Source organism: Myodes glareolus, chromosome 11, assembly GCF_982192425.1.
Source record: "Myodes glareolus chromosome 11, mMyoGla1.1, whole genome shotgun sequence".
In the NCBI taxonomy this organism is placed as follows: Eukaryota; Metazoa; Chordata; class Mammalia; order Rodentia; family Cricetidae; genus Myodes; species Myodes glareolus.
In genome coordinates, this window is record NC_142036.1 from 40,018,489 (window position 1) to 40,045,810 (window position 27,322).

Below are 27,322 nucleotides of genomic sequence, written 5' to 3' on the forward strand. Positions count from 1 at the left end.
GAGAAGAGACACAATGACCCATGAGGTCCAGTGTTTCAAGGACACAGCTATGATAAGGATGTCCGCAGCGAACACTGAGCTGACCCAATCTTCTTCCTTAAGTCTGCCTCAGAGAAAGCAGTGCCTGTGTGTGTGCGCGTGTGCGTGTATGTGTGAGTTTGAGCATCTATGTATGTGTGAGAGAGAGAGACACAGGAGCACTAAACAAACTTACATACACTTACAACAGATAAGGGGCTTTAGACAGCATCCAAAACAAAAATTAGAACATATGACAAATACCAAGGCAAATGAGAGAAGAAGCAACTTTGGAAAAGTTTAGAGTGGTTCTGGAGGACAGAACGTCAAGTTGGGTGGCACTGGAAGGAAAGGCCAGGCGACGTCACTACAAATCACCCGGAATCACTCATCTTCTACAGTAAATTAAACAACTGCTATTTTTGAGACAGGGTCTCACATTGTAGCTGAAGGGATCCTGGAGCAGGCTATGTAGCCTGGGAGGGGCTTGATCTTCTGACTCAGTCTCCTCAGAATTTCCTAACCTGGATTACCATGGGCCGGCCTAAGTGACCGGCACTTACTGGTACTCACATTCTGTGCAATCCCCTCTGACACTGAACTGGCTGGCCCGTGCAAACAGCAGCAACATAAACACACAGACTAGTAAGAGAACACATGATAGTTCCTCAGTGTGGCTCTAAAGCCACATACGGAAGAAGAAAAAATCCAGACAAACTGTATTTTATCAAAATAAAACTGTTTATGAATAACAGATTATTCTGTTGAGATGCCTCAATGGTTAAGAGCACCGGCTGCTTTTGCAGATGATCTGAGTCTGGCTCCCAGCACCCACATGGCAACTAAGGCTGTAACTACCACCAGTTTCAGAGGCTCTGATACCCTCTGCTGGCTTTATGCAGGCACTGTATGCACAAGCATGTACATACATACATGTAGACAAAACACTCAAACTCATAAAATAAAATACACATTTTCTGCTGCATGTCCTAGAAGTCACGATATAGATTAGGCTGGCCTCAAATTCATAGAAATCCATCTGCCTCTGCCTCCCCAGCACAGGGATTAAAGACATGCAGCACCACCCCTGAATTAATAAATCTTAAAAAAAAAAATTTACTCTGTTCAAACGGGAAGAAGGCAATCCATGGAGCAGAAAAAAACATTTGTAAATAAAAATTCTAGTAAGGGATTAGCATTCAAAATAGGGAACGGACGCAAATGTATGAACAATAAAATAAAGCAAACCTGATTTTGAAGTGGCCAAAGGAGATGAAAAGACACATGATGGCTAGCACACACATGAAAAGATGCCCAGCACACTAAATTACCAGGATAACGAAAATCAAAACTGCAGGATACGAATTCATGCCCATTAGGATGGTTATAACCACAAAACAAAATCATAAGCTGCCAAGGATGAGGAGAACAAGAGACCTGCACATTACTGTGGGACTATAAGCCCACGGTGGGACTATGAACCCATGGTGGAGGCTCTGGACCTTCTCTGAGATATGATCCTACTGTAGGCCTATGAACCTGCGGTGGGAATATGAACCCACGGTGAGACTATGAACCCATGGTGGGACTATGAACCCACGGTGGGACTATGAACCCACGGTGGGACTATGAATCAGCATAGTGGCTGTGAAAAACAGAATAGCAGGGCCTCAAAATGCTACTGCCTTTCTTTTCTAGAGAAAGCCAAGTGACAGCTTTCACCAGGGCTGAAGGAAGGCTCAGGGCCCTAGGAAGAGCCCAAGATGGCTTCTAGGAGTGTATGGCACTGACATTAGGGCTAAGTCACAGCAAGATGGTAGGGTAAGGCTGAGGAGAGGCAGGGACCTTGTCTTTTCCTGAGCACACCCACTGCCTGGTGTGTCGGATAACTGCACACCACACCTGAGCACACCCACTGCCTGGTGTGTCGAACAACTGCACACCACACCTGAGCACACTCACTGCCTGGTGTGTCGAATAACTGCACACTACAGCTAGTGTTGTTCTGTCCCTATGACCAGTGTTACCAAGACCACCATCGATCCCAGCTCTGACATCAATAGCCACATGGAAAGACAAAGTATTAAATGTTCCCATCAGACCACCCAGTAAAAGACCCTCACCAGAGCATCCCGGCTCTGACTGTAACCATCAGATAGGGCTTTTATATAAGAAAAAAAAAAAAGAAGTCAATTAATCCTGAAGGAAAAATCTGTAAGGATCACATGAACCAGTAATTCCACTTCCAGGTATTTTCCGAATAATCAGAAACAGGGACACAAAGAGAGACGGACATACCTGCACTCCTCCACATCTATTCCAACAGCCAAAAGACAGAATGTCCCGAGTGTAGACCAGCCCATTCTAATACTGTTGTTTATAAGGATGAACCTTGAAGGCATAATGCTAAGTGAATAAATTGGTCATGCAAACACTGTAGAAATTCTACCCGTATGTAGAGCCGTCAAATTAGCAAGACAGCAAGCAGAAGAGGCGCCTAAGGGGGAGGGGTGAAGACTGAGGAAACTTTAATCACAGCTTCTAGGCTTCCCGAAAGAAAAGAACTGTGGCTACAGACGAAAGTGACAGTTACAGTGTGACTGTCTTAACTGTACACTTAGGAATGCTTAAAATACCAAGCATTACCGGGTGTGGTGGTGCATGCCTTTAATCCGGTAGGTACTGTGAGGCAGAGGCAGGCAGATCTCTGTGAGATCAAGGCCAGCCTGGGCCCAGAACACAGAGAAACAAACAAACAATACACACACACACACACACACACACACACACACACACACACACACACAAATATGTTGTTTTACCACATCAAAAAATTGTAAAGGTAATTTCATGTCATGTCTACTTGTAATGATGAGAATTAAATACATACAAATGAGAATGTCTAGCTCCCATGGTTAGGTCATGGAGGCCCCTGTGGCTCTACCTTATTCTCTGTTGAATCATCCTTCTGAGGAAGCCAATGCTTGTCATAAGTTGAACATAAAGCCCTGTGGAAAAGCCCAGGTGATGAGATGCTATGGCCTCCTGCCCACAGCAACAGCAAACATAACTCCACCCCCAGGAGAGTGAGCTGTCCAAAAATGGACAGAGAAACAGAAATGGACCCTCCAGCCCCAGGGAAGCATCAGCTGACTGCAGCTTCTGGCTGCATCCTCATTACTGTGTCAGAGGAGAACCTGAGCCAGAACCATTTGGCTAAGCTGTTCCTCAACTCCCCACCCACAGAAACGGAGACAACAAATGTTTATTGTTTTAGATGAACTTGAAAAGAAAAAGAAAGAGCTGAAAAGCACTGTCACATTGCGGTGGCCAGCTATCCTATGGGGGTACAATTTAAGAGCACAGTCATGCTACTGGCTAGAGCCTTAGGCAAGGGGCTCTCAGCAGCTCTGGATTCAGCATCCTTCCATATATGAGACATTTGATCAGCATTTAAATATATTTAAGCTACTTTTTTTTTTTCTTTTGGTGCTGGTGGCAGAACCCAAAACCTCATACATGCTCTTTTTTCCCAGCCAGCCATGGGCCCAGGCCCCTAACTGCTCATTTCACTACAATGTTACAGTTGTGTTTGTCACACAAAACGCCTAGCTGGTTGGCTCTTGTGGCATAGGGTGGGGCTGGGTATGTTTGTAATATTTATGAAAGGAAGTATGACATCAAGTTGTGCCAAATATAGAATGTACATTTATGAGGATCTGAAGAAACTTTGTCTGTGAGCACAGTGGGGCTGTACCAGGGCAGTCCGCAAGCATCACTGTCAATCTGCCTGGTCCTGAGGACGGGGCCAGGGAGGAGAAGGGCACAGCCTTCCAAACGCTAGCAGCGCAAGCTCTGCCTTCATAGAGTCCACTCCGTGAACTCACGGGGCTGAGGACCGCTTTTGTCTTTTAGTCTTTTCAGTTGTGAGCAGAGTTCAGATATGTGGATGAGTGAGGCCAACACAGCAAAGAGAGACAACTGCTGCCACATCTGGGCTTTGGCCAGCTCTGCAGTAAGGTGCATTGCCGGAGAAAGCCCCGTCTCCTGTTCAAAGCCAGCCGGCCGAGTGGTGGTTCTGGTTAAAGGACACAGTCCTGACATGATCTACATAAAGAAAAAGTGACTTTTAAAAAGTCATGGTGGAAGTTATAGAGTCGACCTAATGTTCAACAGCAAATGATGGCAAGAAACGGTGATAGAAGGGGTTTTAGTCAGTCATAAAAAACAACAAAACATCTAGATTTAACTATGTACACAGTGACACACACTCAAAGCTCTCACTCACATACACACTTATACACACACATATACATGCCTGTTATTCTCACGCTCTCACATGTACCCATGTACTCTCATATACATACGTACATACATACGTGCAGACATACGTACACACATACATACTCACAAAGATGGGAAAAAGATAAACTCTTGGGCTGGAGAGATGGCTCAGAGGTTAAGAGCACTGCCTGCTCTTCCAAAGGTCCTGAGTTCAATTCCCAGCAACCACATGGTGGCTCACAACCATCTGTAATGAGGTCTGGTGCCCTCTTCTGGCATGCGGGCATACACACAGACAGAATATTGTATACATAATAAATAAATAATTAAAAAAAGAAGATAAACTCTTTAGGCGAATGAAGAAGGAGGGTAAGGGAGAGCAGTGTGTGTGCTATGGGGCAAACACATAAAACAATGACACACATGGGTAAAAACATTATAACAAACCCCATAGCCTTGTATGCTAACTAAAAAAGTTTAAAAAGAACAAAATTATGTCATTTTCAGCAAAAGTGATGGAACCATAGATTACTGTGTTAAGTAAGTCAGACTCAGAGAATATCATGTGTTTCTCTCATATAAAAACCAAGATTTAAAAAAGAAGTAGAAGGGGAGCCACCTGGGAAAAGGAAGGGACCAGGGGCACATAGACAGGAAAAGGTAACAGGAATTAGCGTGATTAAAGCACATGATACACATGTATGAACACATTATAATGAAATCTATTATTTCATATGGTGAATACATTAATGAGAAGAGGAAAAATCGTGACGGTAAGTTAGGGAGGCAGCTTAGTGGTGGAGAGTTTGCTTGCCTGGCACACACTGATCCTCGTTCAGTACCCCTCCCCACCTATTAACAGCATGAAAAGCAAGGCACAGTGACAAATACCCACAACCCCAGCACTCAAAGCATGCCCAGCCTATGTGGTGAGACCCTGCCACAGGCACATGGGCAAGAGAGAGAGAGACAGAGAGACAGAGATAGAGAGAGAGACAACTCTATCGTTTTCACTGGGGAAAAGAAAGTCTGCTCTAGGTTGGTGGAGGGAGATACAGTTTGCTCAGCCCAGCCCCTCCACCCTGTGTTTCCGGAGCCCTACACAGCATCAATACTTCTACCAAGAGGACCACCCACTCCGTAAGGCAGGGACTCCTGCAGTCTGTGCACACCCAGAGCCTGTCATGGGATGCTTTCAGTAGATGAGTGAGCGGTACCCTTTCATCTGAATGGTCTATGCTGTACTGCAAGAAAGGACGTCTGGACAACCGCTGGCTCTTTGCAGGGGGTGGGGTCACTAGCGGCTCTGGCTCCTGGCCTTACCACTCTGCAGGCATGAGAACTTGTCACCTCCTGAGCTTCGTTGAGTCTCACACTGCCATCCCATAAGGCAGCGGAGACAGATGGCATGGGATGTCAGTGATGCCTCCCAACTACTGAGCACATAGTCAATCCAAGAGTGTGGTCCTAAGCATATTGGTTTCATTTTCTCCGCAGAAAGGACACATTTTACTTGATCTTATAGATAAGAACATTAGCTTCAAAGAACTTGTCCTGGAGAAATAAGTGGCTAAAAAGAGGACTCCAAATTGGTTTACCTCTAAAATACATGGCCTCAAGCATTAGGTCATAATATTTAATGTGAGGCTTCGGTATTTCAAAATAAAAGAATTTGAAATTACTCAAGCCAGACTATAGTGTTAAAAACAATACACTTATTTATCCCACTTTTTTTCTTAAGGGCATGCTTCAAGGTAATAGTCTATCTCTCGGTGTGTGTGTATGTGTGTAATGTTAAGATGCCCTGAACATGGGAATCTTGAAAGGGGATATAGCCTATCTAGATGAAAGGCCAGATTTGGGGAAAGGAGGACATCAAGGAAAATGGGTGCTGTGCGATGGCAGCCACTGGGATTTGTTGAAAATCTTACAGAAGAGCCAGGGCCTGAGAGGAAAGGAGGAGTGGTGCTACTGACGAAGGTGTGGTGCCTGGCTGAGCAAGAGTCAGTGGCGAAGGGCCTAGGAGGACACTATGGGACACGGGTGGGGTGCTCACACTGAAGAGGGGCTGTTAGGAGGGCAATTCCAGATGAACCTCAGAGCCCTGCTCAAAGAACTGAGGGGTTAAAGAGGGAATTCGGCTGGGCTCAACAGGAAAGGGGGAGGCTGTAGAGAACAATGACTTCACAGGCCTGAGGAGGAGCTGGCAGACTAGGGAGCGACGACAGGAAGTACCTGGAATGGAGCACCCCAGCTTTAAACACTTGCCAAGCTAGCCGAGTAACTGGAGACTGCTCAGTGACTCAGCTCTGGGGAGATTAGTCTGCACATCAGCAGTATAAACAAGCAGGGCTGTTTCACAGGGAGCCAGGACACCTAGAGTGGGCGGTGCTTTACAGCAAAAAGCATATTCTCTTCAGAACCTTTAGAACCCTCATCACTCTCTCTGTGGCACATTTAGGCTTACTTTTTTTCTAGTGATTTGTCCCATGTCAGGAAGTCCCAGGTGGATCTGGGCCTGGCACCTAGATCTTCTCAACTCCACGGTCTTTGGACAGATACAAAATAAAGCCTTTCCCTTTAACAAACTTCTGTCTCAGTATTGGAAAGACAAAGGCATAAACAGCTGGTAACCCTACCAGGGAACAGACACTGAACTCCACAGAGTGGAATCCAGCTGAGAGGGCTTCAAGTGGCTGAAGTCTGGGCAGAGGGAAGGCTAGCTCAGCAGGAGACAGGGCAGAGGGAAGGCTAGCTCAGCAGGAGACAGGGCAGAGGGAAGGCTAGCTCAGCAGGAGACAGGGCAGAGGGAAGGCTAGCTCAGCAGGAGACAGGGCAGAGGGAAGGCTAGCTCAGCAGGAGACAGGGCAGAGGGTGCAGTGTGGAAGGCACCTGGTCCTGGACCCACTCCATCCCTGTCCCCAGCACAGCTGTGGCTACCAGTTGATGAACACTGACAGCTGGCATCGAGGAGCCAGGAGTGAACAAGAAATTTCTTCCAGGGCCATTGCAGTTAGCAAGACTTGCTGGGGACACCGGGCCATGTATGCTTCTGAGAAAGGGAACAGTTCTAATCTCAAAAGCGACAGCCCAGTCAGTTGGAGAAATGCAGGACCTCCAGGTTGCCAGACCTGGCGAGGCTCTGCTTCTCCTCCAGCAGGTGGTAAGAACAGGACAGCCAAAAGGGAGGGTGGGGCACTCAAGGGGCTAGTTCTCAGCAGAAGAGTAGTTAAATGGTAAAGCCAAGTGGGTGTGTTTAGCTCTGAACTCCACAATTTCACATTTAACCCTCCCAATATACATCTAAGCTCGGTTGCATATACTGTGCACATATCATAAAGAAATATGTGACATGGGACCATGGAGAGTCGGCAAAGTGCTGAAACGGCATACCTGGCAGCTGCTAAAACAAAACTTCAAAGATCTGGCTTCTCTGTAAAGTCATCAGGCAGGACCCCACCCATTCCCCCTACTAGCCACAGCTTCCCTGGGAGCCAGCACACGTAACCACTTCCGCATGTTTGGCTTCGTTCCCCAGGGCTGGAGCAGCTTTAGAAGCCCCGTCAGGACTGCCAACCAGGCAGGTGGGGAATGGGGTGAGGCAGTGGGGTGAGAGGGAAGTAAGACCTCCCCCAGCAGCTAGCCATGGACTGCTCAGAAAACAAAGTGCTAATACTTTAAAACCTCTTCCTGTCAGGTGGCCCAGCTCTGAACTGGCTAGGCTCTGGTAACACAGAAGCTCTGGCCTTTGGAGATTTCCAAGGCTTTAGAATTTGCCCCTCCCAGTACCACAAATTAGTTCAAGAACAGCATCTGTGGTAAACTGCTAGAGTTAAACAAGAGAGGCTCAAGTCTACAGAAGATCCTAGGAGGATAATCAAGAATACACCTTCCTTAGAATTTCATTTCTTTTCTAAGCTGACTAGTTCAGGACCTTTATTACAGGTTCTGGGTCTGTGCTGACCGAAATGGAAGCCATAAGCTACATGTGACTTTCAAACTTTGACTTATGGTTACTGAGACTAAGAAATTAAACTAATTTTTATTGAGATAGGGTCTTATGTAGCCCACGTTAGTCTTGAATGTTAGCCATTTAGTGGAGGATGACCTTGAACTTTAAGAACCCATGATTTTAGTAGCCAAGTGTAGCGTGTGACCACCACAGCAGGCAATGCCGACCTCCTTAGGCACCCACTGAACTTCACTGAGAACTCTGGTGGGGCTCTATTCAGAAACAAAGACACATATGGCCTGGTTGGCCTCCACCCTCCCGAAGCTTCCACTCCAATGAGGTCAGCAAGGCAAGCATACAAACCAGCACTACACAGGGAGCAGCACAGAGCTGTGTTAGCAGCAGGCTGTGGGGGCTGGAGAGAGTGCGCTGGGCAAGAACATATGCTGCACTTTCAGAGGACCCAAGTTCCGATCTCAGTATGCACAGCAGGCAGCTTATAAGGGACTAGAACTCTAGTTACAAGGGACCTGACTCCCTTAGTGGACAATCTCTCTCTCTCTCTCTCTCTCTCTCTCTCTCTCTCTCTCTCTTTTCTCTCTCTCTCTCTCTCTCTCACACACACACACACACACACTTTTTTTTTTTTAAAAAGAGCAGAGGTGTGGTGACCTGACAGTATGCACACACATTCACACACACACACACACACACACACACACACACACACTTTTTTTTTTTTAAAAAGAGCAGAGGTGTGGGGACCTGACAGTATGCACACACACACACTGTAGTTAATTTTTATTAACTAATTACTGTAGTTAATTTTTAATTACATTTTATTTGTTGTGTGTCTGCACATATGCTGATGTGGTCATAGCTATAGGCGTTAGTTCTTGCCTCCCACTCTCTGGGTTCCAGGGATGAAACTCAGGTCATCAGCTAGGCAGCACCAGTGCCTTTCTGAGAAGAGCCATCTCATCTTCCCACTTCCTGGTGTTAATAATGCCATATTATATACTTTGATGTTGCTAGATTTAAATTATTCTTTCTAAGTAAAATGTAAAAGTGCATGAAGTCAGGCACAGCTGTTAAGTGTCTCCACTCGGCCATTCCACAAGCAGACCTACTCTAGAATATCACACTATGTATCATCAATACATACACGTTTCAGCAATTGAAACAATTATCAAGTTATGCAGTTATTTTAAAGCAAAAATTAAGTCTAATATATTTTTTTGCTTCTTTGTGTTGTCAGCTATGTCTCTCTCAAGTTCTTAAATTATTAGTTCCCTCTACTTTCTGTCACCATTTCACTGAAGACTGAGTCATCTTACATTATAGCCTAGTGCCTTGGTAAACAAAAGGCACTTAATAACAAGGTACACAGAAACAGCTCAGTTCAGCTCGACTCAGCAGCCTTCCCTGACCATCCCTAAGGTTTCTCATCTCCCCCTTGCCCACTGGTCTCTCTAAGACAGGCATTGGATGGAAGTTCTCACTGTCTCCCAAGCACTAGGGTGCAACAGTGAATAAGATGGCTTGATTATTTTCTTTCCTACAGGGTGGCCCTTGGAGCCCTTTCTGAGGGAGCACTGGATGCTGGAGAATAAGAACTGCTGATTGGTCCATTAAACTTAGGAAACTCCCCCAGACACCACTCTCTGGCTGGGACTAGCCTAGTACTCCCAGTGATCCTCCTGCCTCAGACTCCCTAGTCCCAGGATTGCTGCCACACCAGGCCCTTTCTCTTAGTGCTTGTTTGGTTCCTTTAGTTAACGAAATCAGAAGTTCTCTGCAGGAAGATGTCTCATCCAGTCTGAGGATGGAGCAGAGTGTGGGGGATGGGGCTGCCCGGGTTCCTTGCTCTCCTCACCCGCCTCCCATTCAGAACTGCCTGCAGGAGACTTAGAAGCCATTTCTAACAGATACTGGAGAGTGGTGCTCACCCCTCATCCCTAGCCTCTTCCATGCTTGTTGACCAGAAGTTGTAGCTTTTGCTGAATGTGTACCTTTGATCCTTTGATTCTAGGTGCTTCTCTTTCCTTTGTCCTTTGTTACATAAGCTTTCTGGGGTTACTAATGCAGAGGGAATGCATACTGCCAGGTCACCACACCTCTGCTCTTTTTAAAAAGGTAGTGTGTGTGTGTGTGTGTGTGTGTGTGTGTGTGTGTGTATGTGTGCATCTGAGTGCTGGTATGTGCAGGTGACTTCAGGCGACTGAAGAAGCCAGAAGCCAATCCTCAGAGCTGGAGAGGCCTGACGTGGATGCTAAGGAAGGAGCCAGGTCCTCTGCAAGAGCAGTATGTACTTTACCCACTTAGCCTTCTCTGCAGTTCAAATACTTGGCCTATTTTTATTTTATTATATTATTTTATTAGTATGTTTGTTGAGACACAGTCTCACTGTGTAGCCATGGCTGGCCTGGAACCTGTTTTGTAGACCAGACTGACCTTGAATTCACAGAGATCCAACTGCCTCTTCCTCCTGAGAGCTAGGACTAAAGGTGAGAGCCAGCTCGCCCGCCCTACTTGGTGCCACTGCAGTGCTGGAACTAAATGTGAAAGGGAATGACGCTAGAAAGACAAACTGGGGGCACAGGGAGGCTTTACTTTGGAAATTTGACCCCAATCAATTTTTTGTTTATTTTCAAGCTGTGGTGTATTGGGTCTATTTTCCCCGAAAATGTGCTTCAATTATACAAATTAACAAGTTATTAATAAACATTTTCGTTTATTAATAAAGTGGATTAGAGGCAGACTAGAGAGGCAGGCCCTGAGTGCTCAGCACTGTCAAGCTCCCTCGTCACTGGTAAGGTCAGGGCTTTGCTTTCATTTTCCTCCTACTAATTTTTTGTTTAGCTACGAACTTGGAGGAAAGCAGAATAAGTGATAAACTATATTTCCTAAACTCAAATTTTTGGCATTTTAGTTGTGTGAAATAAAAAGATCTCTACTACGGTCAGTTTGATTTCAGTTCCGATCACTTAAGCTTCAGTGCCTTTTTTGGCTAACATACTATTTCAAGTAGAAAACCGTATCTTATCCAAACAAGTTCCCACCCACAGTTTCTCACAAATCCTGGCCCACTTTGCACGTCTTTTCCCATCTCTCTGGTTTGTCACTGATCTGTTCGCTGGTCACAGCCTGGGACAGGATGGAAATCTTTGCTTTCTACCCACTAGTACCTTGTCTGTATTATGAAGCACTCTGGCCCCAAGTGCCCCCTTTAATCACCTGCTCTGAATTTTACATGAAAAAAAAATTAGTCAGACATACAGACTAGCGACCCTAGGCCACCTTGCCAATCTGCCAACCCTAGCAGAGAACAGAGGCATGAATTGTATTTGTCTGATGGTTCACAGATCCCACAGTCAGGAGCCAAGGAAATGCTGTGGGCTCTCAACTCCCACCTACCCTTCTATATTCAGTTCACAGCTTTCCATGAAGCTTTGGCCAGCGTTGTTTAGCCAGTGTGAACACTCTGTCCTCTGGACTCTTACCACGAGTACATTGCTATTTATCAATAAGGCACATAATCTTTTTACTCGCATTAATGATGTGTCACTGGTTTCCTCCACGGGGACAGGGACTTTGCCTAGTGCATCCTTCAGGGCCTAAGCCAGCTCCAGTGTTTAGGAGGTAACCGTGTGCTAACGGGCTAGGACACATTATTATCACAACAACCAGATGTGACTATTTTTCCAGGTGGAACACTACTTATTCCCAGTCTCACCTTTTCTTTCCCCCAAGTATTTCCACGTTCTAGGTTCCTGGGGAAGAAGGGGAGAGAAGTCTGTGACATCTGTGCTTCAGCCGTGCTCAGGAGCACGCTGGTGGTCTTCAGCAGAAGGAAGGGCAGAGGGGAGAGGACTCCTCAGCTAAGCGTCAGGAAACTTGCCCAGTCTTCCTTCCATATGTGTGAAGTTAGTGCTGGATAAGGACTCAAAATGGATAACCAGCGTTTCTCTAGAGAACTGAGAGGCAAAGACAGGGTGTTCCCTCCCTGCTGCAATTCCTCCCAAGCTCTTTCAGTGCTGGTAAAACAGCTGACATGAAGGGATAAGAAGATACTGGTGAGGGAAGTAATAACAAAGCAAGGGAGGAACTGGACTGAAGGGCAAGTGCAGCGAATGCTGCATCGGCCTTCTCTATCTATGAGGTTCAGCCAACTTCAGACTAAAGATAATTTTTAATTGAGTCGGTCCTGAACACAAACAAGTTTTTCCATATAGACAAGTAAGTCCCTATTATGGTACAATAGCTATCTACATACATAATACTAGGTATTACAAGTAACATAGAGACAAAGCACTTGGGCAGGTATGAGTAAGCTACATGCAGACGCCATATCACGTTATATGAGGGACCACAGCAGACTTTGCTGTATGCAGGAGTCCTTTAACTTCTCTTTTAGTGCTCCTGAGGGAGAACCACATATTATCTCAATTCTACTCTCATCAGCTTCACATATGAAACTGCTATTTATGATTCTAAAGACTAAAATAAGCATCAACTTCAGAGAGCTAAAAGATTACAAAGTGGAAAGTTCCATGAGACAGGACTGCATGTCTAACAATGCATGTGTGTGTGTTTGTGTTTGTATGTCCTGTGGCAAGGGAAAGCAGTTGACTTTCACTGCTCTGGGTGTTGGAAAGGCACAACAAACTGGTGCCTGGCAGTGACAACACAGCAATCTGTATTTTATTTATAACTTGTGGAGAAAAAAGAGCCACTGTGCTGGGCAGTGGTGGTGCACACCTTTAATCCCAGCACTTGGGAGGCAGAGGCAGCCGGATCTCTGTGAGTATAAGCTAGCCTGGTCTACAGACTGAGTTCTAGGCAGGCTCCAGAGCTACACAGAGAAACCCTGTCTCAAACCTCCCCCCATTCTACAAAAAAAGAATCACTTCTTTTCCTTCAGAAATGAGGCCCCAAGTTCCCAAATATCCTTTGCTCTGGCATGATGTCCAGCCAGCTGTGAGGGACACATGTCTTGTGTTTACCGACATCCCTCAATTGCTCTCCTGTGAGTGAGGAGCTGAGGCTGGTGACAGGTTGGAACTGCCTGGGGAACATACCTGTCCCTGGAGAGGGTATGTTGTTGGGGCACAGAAGGGTGCAGCTTCAGGGAGCTATGCAGACCTTTCTAGTCCTATGTTGGGGAAGCCTCGGACTCAGGGAGATGTCAATGAGGGAGTTCTCAGGAGGAGGAAGGTCAGGCAAAGTTTGTTTTATGGGAAAGAAAGGAAGAGAGTAAGTACCGAAATATCACTTCTGCAGGGCTCCAACATGAAAGAGCTGTTTTGTTAGCCTTCCCCTCCCCCCCCCAGTGGTTTCTTTCTGTGATTGTGCTCTTTGGCTAAACATTGTTGTTTATATAACAGGATGAAGTACAAAATTATAAGCTCCAAGCTCCTCCAGAGAAAGGCTCTCCCAAAGCTCGACCCCCAGGATGGATGGAAAATATGAGTGTTTGCTGGCTGGAACACTGAGCTGCAGTGGAAATTTCAACATTCAGAGGATAGCAGAGAGGAAGGGCACTGTGCTTCAGCAGAGTTCAGTGAAGGCAGAGCTTCTGCTGGGCCCCTCCCTAAGAGTTCCCATCTTCTGAAAGACTGCCTCTGGGTAACCTAGCTCAGTGCTGCACAGGGCAGGGGCAGTGCTCTCTGGACAACCCAGGACTGAGTGTTGTAGCAGCAGCATCCTGGGAAATCTTTGGTGTCAGTCTGTCTGTATTTCCGCACCGTCTCTCTCTCTGGAACTCAAGAGCCTATACCTAAATCAGGCATTACCCTCCGCTGACTACTTTCACATCCAACTCCATTTAATCTCTCAGAATTAATAAGACAGGTATTATTATGCACATTTTTAAAAAGTAGTAAGGGCTGGGGATATAGCTCAGTGGTAGATTGCTTGCCTAGCATCCACAGGCTGTACGTTCAGTCTCCAGTCACACACACAAACATACACACACACACATACACACACACACACACACACACACACACACACACACACACAGTTTGGGGTGTGGTGGCAACTGTAGCTAACTGTAAGTTGTCCAAGGCTACAGACTCATTTGGGCAAATCCAAGTCTGTCAGATACTAGGATTTTCTCCCTTACGATGTCATATACGTCCCCGCAGGGATTTCGGGCCCATTTCCTATTGCGTTGACACAGACAGCTTCTGAGGAACACAGAGCTCTTTTCAGTCTTTATATAGACCTTCATGCTCTTTCTAAACTGTACTAAAAAAGCACACAATTGCATATTTCTCATCTATTTTTATGTGTACACTCAGGAACATTAAACACATTCACTTTGTTCTACAAGGGATCCTAGAACATCTTCATCTTGTAAGACTGAAATTCTATAACCTCTAAACACTGTCTCTTCCCCTCCTTTGACCCAGCCCTTTGGAACCACCAATATTGTATCTCCATGTGCATATATTTGCCTCCTTGTGATGGGGTATCTTGGTGCACTGGCTTCAAGGTTCTGCCATGCTGAAACATTAGTGTGTGAGAAGTCCGACCTGTTCTTCACACTCTTTCCAATTGCTTGTGCCATAAAATGCCGGGGCCTGATATGTGCTGTCCGGCACGGCTCTCTAATTGGTTCATGTGTACATAACATCTTCTCATATCGGATGCTAACTTCTTCGTGATCAAACCACAGAGATTACATATATTTTAACCCCTACCTACCCGAAAACCCTCTACTGAGAAGACAGACCACAAAGTCTGGAGATCAGGGATTGTTCTTTGTTACTGACTGCCCCACCCCAGCATGTAGCAAAATGCCTGATATAGAAAACCACAGGACATACCATGCAAAGAAATGAATGAACCAAAGGCTGCTGACAACTGACCAAGAATGAAAAGTTGTGAAGTCACAGACCTGACTCTACAACAGTATTTGGGAGAAGTAATTTAAACAAAGATAGAAAAATATTAGCTAAACTGCAATCAGAACCTCTGAAAAACTTATTCTAAACATTATACACAGCAGGATGCCAGGCTCTTTCTGATTGGTTATTGAATAAGAGAACAGGGGCAGGATAACAAAGAATGTCTTGAATTGCCAGAATTCCCATTCTCTGCTAGGAGACAAAGCTAAGAAACACAGATGCTTACTTGAGAGTTAGGGCTGACCTAGCTGAGCATCTCATGCCCACAACGTCTAAGAAGAAGGAATAAAGTCTGCTTGTATTCTTCTGTTAACTCTCTTTCCTTTACCATCGAGGAACAGACAAATCCCCAGGATGTGTGTGCAAGTGAAAAAGCCAGAGATGGATAAAAATAATTCAATGACAAATGCTGGAAAAACACACAAAGGGGCAGAAGCCAGACATTCGTGGGATTCCCTGACAGCTCGACCCACAAGGAAGGGCTGGTCTGGAAAAAACAGGGCCTCAGGTTCCTGCCAAGCTGTCTGAGGCCCTGTCCTTCCCAAATCACTCCAAGCAGCAGCCAAGACTTTATGGTAACCCTTCCAGGTCTCCCAGAAGGACTCACAAAGAGAAATACACCCCAAGTTCGTCCATCGGGTGTTCCTCACCTAGACACCCTCCCTGGTGATGTGGTCCAGCTACACAGAAGGCTGGCAGCAGACAGGAGAGACCTGCATTTGCAGCTCCTAATGGTTCCCCGTTGTATCCGGAAGACAGATAATGGAAAAGCCAACCTAGCTCACTAGCGAGGGAAAAGTTAAAAAAGTCAGGTACCAACACCTAGAGACCAGAGGCAAGGCTTGAAGAAAAGGTCATAAACACATGATACAGGCACCCACAGTCCCTGTGGGGTAAGTCTAATGTGGCACCTGCGTCCCAGAGTCCTGTTGGGCAATTCATACTGGCCCTGCTTGAGGCATGCCTCAGGCTTCCACACATGTGACCGAATTTGGCCCTAACAAGTCTCTTCTGGAGAATGGCCTGCAATTAATCTCACTTATTACCTCTGAAAAGTAACAACACAGGAATGGCGGGCCAAGTCCAACTCCAGAGTGTCTAGGGAACTGCAAGCTGCGTGGCCAGGTCTCAGACTGTCTGGGCAAGTTGTGGGCTCTTTGCCTTCCTCTCCCACAACAAAGCCTGAGCAGGGACTCCAGACAGACCAAAGGAACCAGGGGATTTGAGGCGCTGGGCTGAGCTCACACTGACCCAATGGGAGACGACAGCCCTGAGGCTACATTTGGAGCAGTTTCCAACAGCGAGGGAAGAATAAGGTTGTCTGGTGAAAACTTGTGCGATCCATAAAACGGAGAACAATAGCAACATGGGGGAAATGTAGGGTAACACTATCTGTGAGTTCTTGTGAGTCACCGTTTATTCATTCCTGTGGCTACCAAGTCTTCAGATTCTCCGACGAGCTGATGGAAGTACAGCCAGCGCGGGGAGTCTCTTTACATCTGAGCCTTGCTGGGCAGCCTCGGTTACTGAATTAGCAGACTGTATCAGCCTGGAATCCACTGCTACTATCACAGAAACCAGTGAGAGTACCTTTTATTTACTTAGCTCCCACTTGCAAGGAGATCAAAGGCAATCCAAAAACTCTCAAAACAGACCAGTTTATATGTAAGTGAGTATGCCTACCCTATAAAAAGATTAAATAAATAGCTCAGGGTCGTTGAGTGTCAAAACCAGTAATAAAACTCACATCTCTAAGCTACAAATCCCATATTCATTAAGCTTAGTCACTTCTTACTACAAAGAAGAAACAAGAGACTAAGTCAATATCCAAAAATACCCACTTCACAGTGACTTACCACATGAAAATGGAAATCAGGATTCAGGACTGTGTAGAGTGCCTCTAGCTGGGACCTCACAGTTCACTTAGCTCTTGGGTGACTGCTCCTGGAATTCCACGTGGAACTGGAATGCCCAAGTTGAGCCCCCAGCTGTCCTAGCAACTAGAGGTTACCAAGGAGCCTCAGAAGACATTCCAGGGCTCCTTGGACTTCACTAGAACCTGACAACTGGCCTTTAGGCTTAAAGAAAAGCAAGCAGAGCTATTACAGACAATTAAGTCAAGATGGAAAGCTGAGGGGACTTCATGGAGGCTGCATTCTGGCTGCAGAGGCACTGAGGCAAACAGTATGCCAGGTCACTGCAAGGCTCACAGGCGAGCAGGGAGAAAGTCAAAGGCTTGGCTCTAACTCTAACACACCCCACCATCTTTCCTCTTACTTCTAACAGGTGTTGCCAAAACAAAGCTCTACAGCCAGCCGGAATTTCCATTAAAGCCCCCTCCTCCAAATATGCAAACTGAAAAACTATCTCCAAACGTGTACTCTGACATCTTGTTTGCAGTATGGAAAGTGCCGGTTGCTGTCCCCCAGCTAGAATAGCAGAGACGGCAGCACAAACGACTTCCGCCGGAACAGCTCTGCCTGGTCATGAAAACCTAACACTTGCAAACATTCATTCGTAAGGTGAAGAAAGTGGGAACAGAGCCTCTTTTCTACGACTTCTGTGTCGGGAATGTGGTCACTCTGTAGACTGTAAATCAGACAACAGACTTTCCTGGAGAAGACTGTGTGGAGGGCGCCTTGTCTCAAAAGTGCTGCAGCCCTGTTTGTCTCCAGCACTTCTAACCCTCAACTGAGATGCTTCTTTCGATCCCAACCACAGTGACTACGGGAATAAGAGGCGCCGCTCCAGGGCATGATGTAATGTGCTTATGTTTATGTCACTTCCTGGGCATGGCTTCTGGGCCCCGAATTAGCTCCTTAAATCCTAATTCTGTCACCAACAGAAACTCCAGCTGTTAGGTAGCCCCTCCTTCGCCAGGCCTTTGGTCTTCCTTTACAGGTTTCCACCAAAGCAGCACAAAAGAGGCAGGAGCAAGAACCACTGGGATTGGGGATGCGGGTGGGGGACACAACTCACGGGAACACCTGAGAGCTTCCTGCCCAGGGAAGAGGATCCCTGTGGTCAGGATGCTTCACTCACTCTAACACCCATGGCTCTTCATTGCTCATCTGACTGAGGGGTGGGTGCTGCTGGAGCCATACTCAATAGCACTACAGCAAGAAGGACGAGCTCATGCTCTTGTTCAGGAAATGTCACAGAGACAACAGTAGTTCAAACAGTGTTAAAAATTACATCGTCTGTATCACAGTTAGTTGCTGACTCAATATTGTTCTTCAAAAAAATTATTAGATAACTTTTTATCTAATATTATCATCTAATATCTAATATAAGTGATAGTGTGGCACCCCTTTAGTCCCAGCACTCAGGAAGAGACTGGTAAATCTCTGTGAGTTCCAGGCCAGTTGGGGCTACACAGAGAGACCTTGTCTCAAAATCAAAACAAAGCAACTTGAAGCTGGATGGGTAGGGAAGTGGGGAGGATCTGGGAGGAGTTGAGGGAGGGGAAAGAATATGATCAAAATATATTATATAATAAAAACAATAAAGGGGGAAAGCACAAGACAAAAATAACAAAGCATTATTATTACTCTGTGCCTGTGCACGCGCCATGACACCCTGCTGAGGTCAGAGGATGACATGCCGGGACAGCCCTCCTTCCACAGCAGGTTCTGTGGGCTGAGATCAGGTGGGTGGGCTAGTGAGGCAAGCACACCCCCAAGCATTTTCTGTATCAGGATGAGGATTTCATACAGAGACCCTTTCTTTGTTTTTTATGACACTGCCACACTTGGAAGACCTAGAACCACGTACTTCGCATTTGGGAACCTATTTCTTATTATCTTTTTTCATAAAGGCATTGTTAAAATACAGAAAGAGATCATTATTCGACACGGTGCTTTCTTTTTAATTTAGAACTTGCTTTTTGTCCAAGATCATTTGGATTTTATCCCGTATCACTTCTTCTCAACTACATAAAGGAAATACCTTCCCACCCCTCAAGTCAACATTATCAGAGGAGGCCTAACTATGTAACTTAATTATGGTTGGCACTTAATTATATAACCCAGCTTCTGGAAACATAAGAGGCAAACGCCCATCCAAAGCAGAGTCCGAAGGACCTGAAGCACAGTGCAGGATAGGCTGTAAAAAGAAGCACACACTGGCAAAATTCAGACACCAGGAAGACCATTCGACAGAAGTGAAGATAAACAGAGCAATTTTCCTAACTATCAGAAACTTCCTCTTCACTGAGTTTTCATGAAAACAACCTTACGAATTAAAGCGCTGGCCTTTTGGCTCGGTGCTGGAGGATGTGGGCAGGCAAAGGAAAGGTATCTGCTCACTAGCCTCCTGTCAGAGCTCTCTGTGGCACCATCCCACTTGGGATGCAGTCGCAGGCCAGTCCTGTGTAACCCCAACACCAGCCCTGAGCCCTTCACTCACCTGCTCCCAGGGGGGCTGGCGTGGTTCTCAGGAGCGTGGAGGTCTGACTGTATAGACCATGTCGGGCCACTAGGACTGATGACAGGCCGAAGGGTAGGGGGCGTGGAAGCACTACTTCTGTTTATGACACTGCTGGCCAAGTTCAGGTTTGCCACCTAGAAATGAGGGGACGGAAAGAACTTCATTTTACAAAGTTTTAGGAAAGGATCATGAAAAACATATGGGAGCAATCAAAGCCTGAGAGACTGACTCGTGTGGGCTGAGAGCAGCGGCTGTGACAAAGGCACAGAGCACAGACTGGCTTCTGTGCACAGAAAGCCAGCAGAGGGGGACCGGCAGTGTCTGTGCACTCCAGCAAACACTCGCTCTACCCCTGCACTGCGGATGGCACTGGGTCGGGGCTAGCAGCGTTCACACCAGACGGCCTTCGTCCCTACTGCCTGACAAGCTTGAGTTGTAGATAAGATAGTAACCAAAATTATACTAAGAACTTAGTCATTTACAAAGAAAAACGAGGACAGTCCATCAAAATGGGAATTAACATTCATAAATAATTTACAAAGATGGAATGTGACCATCGGCAATTTAACATTTTGAACTAGTTTCCATTTGTGAGTGAAAATTATTTTTTAAAACTGTAAACTGCAAAGAAATACAAGTTGTAAGACAAAACTGTGATATTGCAAAAAAGTGTTCAGGGTCAGGAGTGATGGCCCCGCGGTTAGGAACACCGGCTGCTCTTACAGAGGACCTGGGTTCAATTTCCAGCACCACATGGTGGCTCCCCACTGCCTATAACTCGAGCTCCAGGAGATCTGACACCTTCACACAGTCATGCCTACAGGCAAAATACCAATGCATAAAAATAAAAATAAATAAATCATTAAAAAAGAAAGAAAGAAAAGAAAGAGAAAGGAAGGAAGGAAGGAAGGAAGGAAGGAAAGGAAGGAAGGAAGGAAGGAAGGAAGGAAGGAAGAAAGAAAGAAAGAAAGAAAGAAAGAAAGAAAGAAGGAAAGAAAGAAGGAAAGAAAGAAAAAAGAGCCCAATGATGTCGGGGGGCAGACTAGATAGGTACTTATATCAATTTAATGATGTCGCTACACTACACTAGACTATTGTCCACCCTGATGTTTGCTTCCAGACCAAGAATGTTGCAGGTGATGAATGACAGTGACCATTACAGCAGCAGTTAGTGTTTATCAGAATTCAGTAAGAAATACGATCTGACTAAGTAAGTGTGAGTAAGTCACACATATCTCATGCAAATTCTGGTCACCAGTGCAGTGCCCGCCCTAATCCTCACTCTGCACAGGAGGAAACAGTAGGGACTGCATGATGCCTTGGGATAAACAGCAGAATTAGGGCTCAAGGACTGGAACTCCACAGTCCGGCTTTAGACCACACGCTACAGAAAACATATACTTAAAAGCAAACATTGTTTTTTAACCATCAAATAGGAGAAGGTATAAATAGCTAACAAGATGGTTACATTTTGCTCTATCTATATAAGACAATAATTTATTCATCAACTTTTTTTTAGAAACACTTGATCTAGCAATATGATAACACAAGAAAAAATCATGCTAATAAAAAAATCACATGCTAATAAAAATTTACAATGTAAATTTCCTTAAACATAAATAAACACATGAATAAACTCAAAAATGAGAAAGAAAAAATCCAGAATACACATCATCTACTTCAGCATGACGATATTTTTTTTCTTGTGCTTCTGTATACTCTCCATATTTTCTTTTAATTATTTAATGATCCACAGCATTGTTTCAAAGTTGGTAGGTTCACTGCAATGGTGATATATTCAGTAAAACCTGGGCAGTGACAGCAGGTAGGAGAAAAGCATTTCAGAACAGGGTAGACAGAGAGGCTGAGAGGAAAAACCCAATGCTGAGTGAACGTAAGGCTCTTGTACACACGCTGCCAGATGGTATCTTAGGTCATCAGTCAAGAGAAGCAAACCAAAGGGAAATGCTTGCCTATAAAACGTCTGAAGTACCTAAATAACCTTGACATTTACAAATGAAAGAATTCTACATTTAAAAAATTATCTGAAATCATGAAGGCAGAAAAGTCATTTTTAGCACGGCTGTAGTGTTTCCTCCCTAGTTATAGAAGTTCGTAAGTGAAAACAGCCCAGGCCAGTGTCTTCTCACCAATGACTCAAACTACTTGTCTTGGACAGAGAGCTGTTTTCCATAGGTTGGGAGCAGCCTCTGGCGACTGGGAGGCTGGTGTGTGGGCCACACTTGAGAAGAGGCCGCGGGAGCTGCTCTGCGGTCTGGAGGTACCAGGGACAGAGGAAAGGCTCAGAATGACTCAAGGACACCTAAGATAGGGTGATGGTGGGATGCAGGGCGATGATGCGAGCCCCTTTCCTCTGGACCCAGGGTCTTCTCAAGTACTCTGTCCTACTTTTTCCCACACCCTACAGGTAGCGACATGAGCTCCAGTAGGACTGGAGAGCATATTCTCAACCCACACGGCTCCACACCTGTGTGCGCTGCTAAACACCAGGGGTTTTAAATTAAGAACACGCTCTTATAGGCTGTAAAAATATTACAATGTGGAAATATCACTGTGATAAGAAGAACTGTACTGAAAACTGGGGCTGGAGATGGTTCAATGGTTAGTGCTTGTTCTTCTTCTAGGGGACCAGGGTTTGGTTCTTAACAAGGACATCTGGAGTTCAAAACTACCTGTAACTCCAGCTCCAGAGAATCCAATGCTCTCTGCTGGTCTCTGCAGATATACATCCATAGACACACACTTAAAAAAAAAAAAAGTTGTACCAAATCATAATAATAGGGGGCTTAATAATAGTTTATAGTGGTTAAACAATAGATTAAAACGTGCACACTTAGTCATGTTTAGCATAAGGGGCAGGATTTGGAGACTAGAGCAGGCAGAAGAGAGGAGAGGACAGCTTTGACAGATGTGATAATCTGTGCTAGTGTGGCAAACACCTGCTTATTGAGTGTGCCGTGTGCTGCCATCCTTGCCTGATCACATCCACCCTGAGTGATACTCTTAAGTCTATTTTACCAACGAGGAAACAAGTCTAAAGCAGCCAAGCAGCCACACAAACGCCACCCATCTAATTGGTGGCAAGGTCAAGATGAGAGAGAGTGTGTTGGACTCCAGGTGCATGGGGCATGCTGTCCCTAGACTACACAGCTCACCACCTGAGTGGTGCAGGGCACTTTGGATGCTTTAACGAGTCCATGTACACTTCACCCATTACTCACAGAGGAAGAAAACCGAGGCTCAGAGAGCCTATCACAGTGCTTTGCCCAAAGCAGTGCAATGCTTGCAGAACTTGGGCTCTAGTCTCAAACCCGTTTTCTAACTAGGATGTAGGAAAACAATCCTATTCACTCTAAACTATTTGAAAACTGCCATTGGAGACCTCTACTGCTGAAGGAAGTGACTCTACAAGCATCAAGAAAGCAATGGCCACTCTTCCCTCCTTAAATCCTATTTCCCATTTTTCTTCCTCAGAGGACATTACAGAAGTGAGACAGAAAAAACAAGTTCAGTCCGTTTTATTTCATCCAAGTAGAGGAAAAGGTAGCAGGAACATGTGCCCAACTCTGAACAGCTGGTGGGTTGTTGCTTCATTCAATATCCACTCTTTATTCTGTGTATGAACCAAGAATTGGCAGCCATTGAGATCTCTTTATACATAGAATCAGGCACTGATAATTTACTTAGAGAGGCAGCAAGTGATTACTGCTTAGATGACAATACTCAGAACAGGAAAACTTTAAACTTTCTTACCTTTTTCTTCCAAACACTATCTTCACCAAATGGTAACAACCTGGCCCTTACCTCCAACATTCCATTCTCACCCACTTTGTCTAGAAGTCACTCAACACGTACCACACCTACTGTCCCTACTCCTGGCCTCCGAGATCTGTCTTGCAAGAAGTTACACTGCCAATCATCCAAAGAGTGAGGGAATGAACTGATCTTTCTTTTTAATAACCCATTATGTATAGCCACATAGTTTGCATCTTAATCACACTAGAATGGGGTGATTTGATACAGTTTTAAACAAGAAACAAAGGACAATTTGCAGGTCATTCTTATTTTCCAGCTCTGCCCTAAAGAACATTATCTACCAGAATGCTTCCTGCTGATGAACTGACAACCTGCACTGTCCAATGAAACAGCCACTAGCCACACATGGCTCTTGTGTACTTCAAATTGTTGTGGCTGAGAAACTTGATTTTAAACTTTAGTTTTAAAATTCAACTAGCTAGTGGCTAATTTACTGGACAGCACTTCCCTGTAGCCTTGACAATCTCTAGATAAATATGTATAAAGGATAAATTACTACATACAAATTATCCTGGTTCTGTCCCAGCCTCTTAGCCTTTTCCATAATGGGCAAAAGGAATCCCTGAACTAATGGATCCAAGCATCACTTTCTTTTGCTAACAAAGGCAGGTCTCCTAGTACTAGGTGAGTACACAGGCCAATGAGGTCTCTATACATAAGAAGATAACACAGGTGCCAGCTCACTGTAACTGCTTCTCTATCCAATTACATTTCCCTCTGGCTCTGACTAAATGAGGGAGCGAGAAATGGTACTGTGTGTGCTGGTATGCGGTCATAACAAGCATTTTATTGCTAAAGAATTTCTTCAAAGGAAAGCCTTAGCCAAAACGCACAAGAATATAGCAATACTTGTCATTTCTCTTACAGTAGAGGTCTCACAATACTTGTCATTTCTCTTACAGTAGAGGTCACACCCATTAGGTCAGTCAGCTTCCCTGAGCTGGTCACTAACTAGAATGCATGTTACTAAACTCCCAGTTCTTAGATTCATGGCATTGGCCACAAATGGGTCTAGAAGATAGGCAGGGCAATTTAAAAACCACTTTTAACGATAGAAACTGTGATTCAAAGAACATGCCCAAATTAGAGAGATAGCTCAGCAGTTAAGTGAACTGGCTGCTCTTCCAGAGGACTGGGGTTAGATTCCCAGTACCCATAAGGCAGCTCACAACAGCCTGCAACTTCTGGCTTCTGTGGGCACTGCACACACATGGTCTACAGGCACATAGGAAGGCAAAACATGTACATTCATTAAAAAAATAAAATAAAACTAAATTTTAAAAAAGAACATGCCCAATTGATGATGAATACTCACATCTTTTAAAAAAGATTGATTTTATTTTATGTATTTGAATGTTTTGCCTATATGTATATATTGTACCATGTGTTCATAGAAATGACAAGAAGGTATTGGCTCATCTGGAACTAGAGATAGATACTTGTGAGCCACTGTGTGTGTGTGTGTGTGTGTGTGTGTGTGTGTATGTGTGTGTGTGTGTGTGTATTGGGAATTGAACTCAGGCCCTCTGTAACAGCAACCAGTGATCTTGACCACTGAGTCATCTCTCCAGCCACAATATTAACATCTTTACATAAAGTTGGCATAGCAGTTTATGAAGAGCCTTGTGCCCTGCATCAGCACACTTGAGATGTCCTATCATGGGTACAATTTTAGCAGCAATGACAATGAAATCACAGGAATCTAATGATGGCTAAATTTAATAAATAGCTCTTTGTAGGTCTTCTGCTCAGCACACTATGTGTGAACTAATTTATTCTTAAAGATAGATGGAGAAACTGAAGTTGAGAGGTAAAATAATCACTAAGTGTAGCCTCTAAATTTAACTTTTAGACTTCCTGAGGCGAAACCTCCCTATCTTGTGACTTCTACCACTGTGTCAGCGTTTGCATCCTCCAGTTTCAGTCTGTGGACCAGGAGCATCTGCGTCCCTGGACACTTGCGCACGTGCAGAGCTCAGCCTCACCCCAGAGAACCAACCTACATTCAACAAGATCACGGGCAGCCGACTTGCCGTCTAAGTTTGAAAATCACTTTTCGGAGATGGTAGAAAGAAAGGTAAGAACGGGAAAGGGGAACATGCATGGCTCCCTGTCCCCCAGGAAGCCAAGGGGACCTTCTAACAGACAGCAGAAAAGCCTTGGATGGAGTAAGTCATAAAACAAGGGGATGGGGAGGAAGAGAAAAAATTCCAGGAGGGATTTTCACTATGTCTTGGTGTTGTTTAGGTGCTCAAACTTTAAAAGCATGCTGAGGATGCAAAAGCATACAAAACATTTCAAAACAAACCAGAAGAGTCCAAGACTCCTTATGACACTGTCATTATTAAACAACCATTTAAACCTAAAAACCACCAGCTCATTACCTCTACCTCCATCTCTGCCTTCCTCTGGCTGGCTAACTAAGGGACGAATTGCTGTGGGAAATCTGGCCACCAGCTCCTAGCTCGTCTAAGCCTTGGGGCCTGCTAGCCAGATGTTTCTCCTTGCCCTCCCATCTCCCTCAGCTCCCACTCTTACAGCAGCTAATCCAGATGTTCTACTCCCATTCTCTGCCTTGTGTCCACTGCCATGGTGACCTCAGTGCATTTTTTCTTCTGGTACCAAAACAGTATTTATTTTAGAGGCAGTCTTCTGAATAGGGCAGGTGAGCAAATATCTGGATGTGTGGGCTAAGGACACATTGCATACATTCCATCTAGACAGGTGTTTAAATTATAGCAGGAATAAATACAGGTGATGGATTGGAAAGGGGGTAGGAGAAACAGAGGAGGCGGCCAATTTCCGGTGCCTGGCCCGCCCAAGTGTTACTGCTTGTTACTGCTGTTTGCTAAAGGTAGTGCTGATGCCAGTATTATAATTAAAATACCATAGAACTGCCCTGATGGATTCCCAGAAAACAGCCCCAACAACTCAGACACATACCCTTTTGGCATGCAAAGGGGCTGTCTGGGGACAGACCTAACTAGATGTCCCTGGCTGAAGTTCCATGCTGTCGTACATTGCTCAAACAAACTTTACACCTCAAATGTAATTCAACAAAGAATCACTGTATTCTCTATCAGAAGCAAGGCCACAGGGAGAGTGGGAAGTTACAAAGAGAAATGTGGCCTCTGCCTGCCCTCAAGCTATATCAGATTTGATCATCTAAAACATGAGAGCAAACACTATTTGAGATCTCAAACGTGGCAGGGCTAAGAAAATTCAAATACAGCCTATGAACTGCCTAAATAGAAGAAATAATATGGACAGCAACAAACAAGCAGGAAGAAACACCTGAGATACTTGGGGAAAGGCAGGGCACCAGAAGACAGCAAGGGATGGAACAATACCCTTGCTCTGGACACAAAGGGAACTTCTGGGAGCCACACCCAAGCTATGCTTTGATGTGGTGCTACACTACGTGGTGAGGGCAGGCAAACCAAGAGTTGTTTTCCGGGGTGAGTTGAAAAGGATTAATGGACGGTTACAGCAGTTAAGTAAGAGGGGATTAAAGATCGCTTATTGACCCATCCTTTGTCCCTTGCGCCGAGGCAGACCTTGGTGATGGGTTTGTAATCTGACCACGGAAGCGTTCAAAAGTTCATGTATCCGTTGTTCACACTTGTCTATAGGAACTGTTTCTGTGAGATACTATTTTCCCAAAGTGTTGGAGAGAGGAGATAGAGCTTTCCACCATTTAGAAAGGGAAGGTTGAAGGGTGGCACATGCCTTTGACCCTAGTACTCAGGAGGCAGAGGCAGGCATGGATCTTTGTGAAGTTAAGGCCACGTGCCAGCCAGGTCTACATATCAAGTTCTAGGATAGCCAGGACTACATAAAGAGACAGTCTCAATGCCCCCAACCCTGCCCCGCCACACAAAGGGCAGGG

At 45.2% G+C, this 27,322-nt stretch overlaps 1 protein-coding gene across 14 annotated transcripts in view; it reads right to left on the minus strand.

Annotated features, from left to right (window-relative positions):
- Positions 1-27,322, minus strand: part of Ttll5 (tubulin tyrosine ligase like 5) — a 248,565-nt gene that overhangs the window by 98,931 nt on the left and 122,312 nt on the right. For all 14 annotated transcript variants that reach the window (XM_087911615.1, XM_087911620.1, XM_087911618.1 and 11 more), the window contains one exon: positions 19,576-19,730. In XM_087911615.1, coding sequence (XP_087767741.1) covers positions 19,576-19,730 — 155 coding nt within the window. The remainder of the gene's footprint in view (positions 1-19,575; positions 19,731-27,322) is intronic.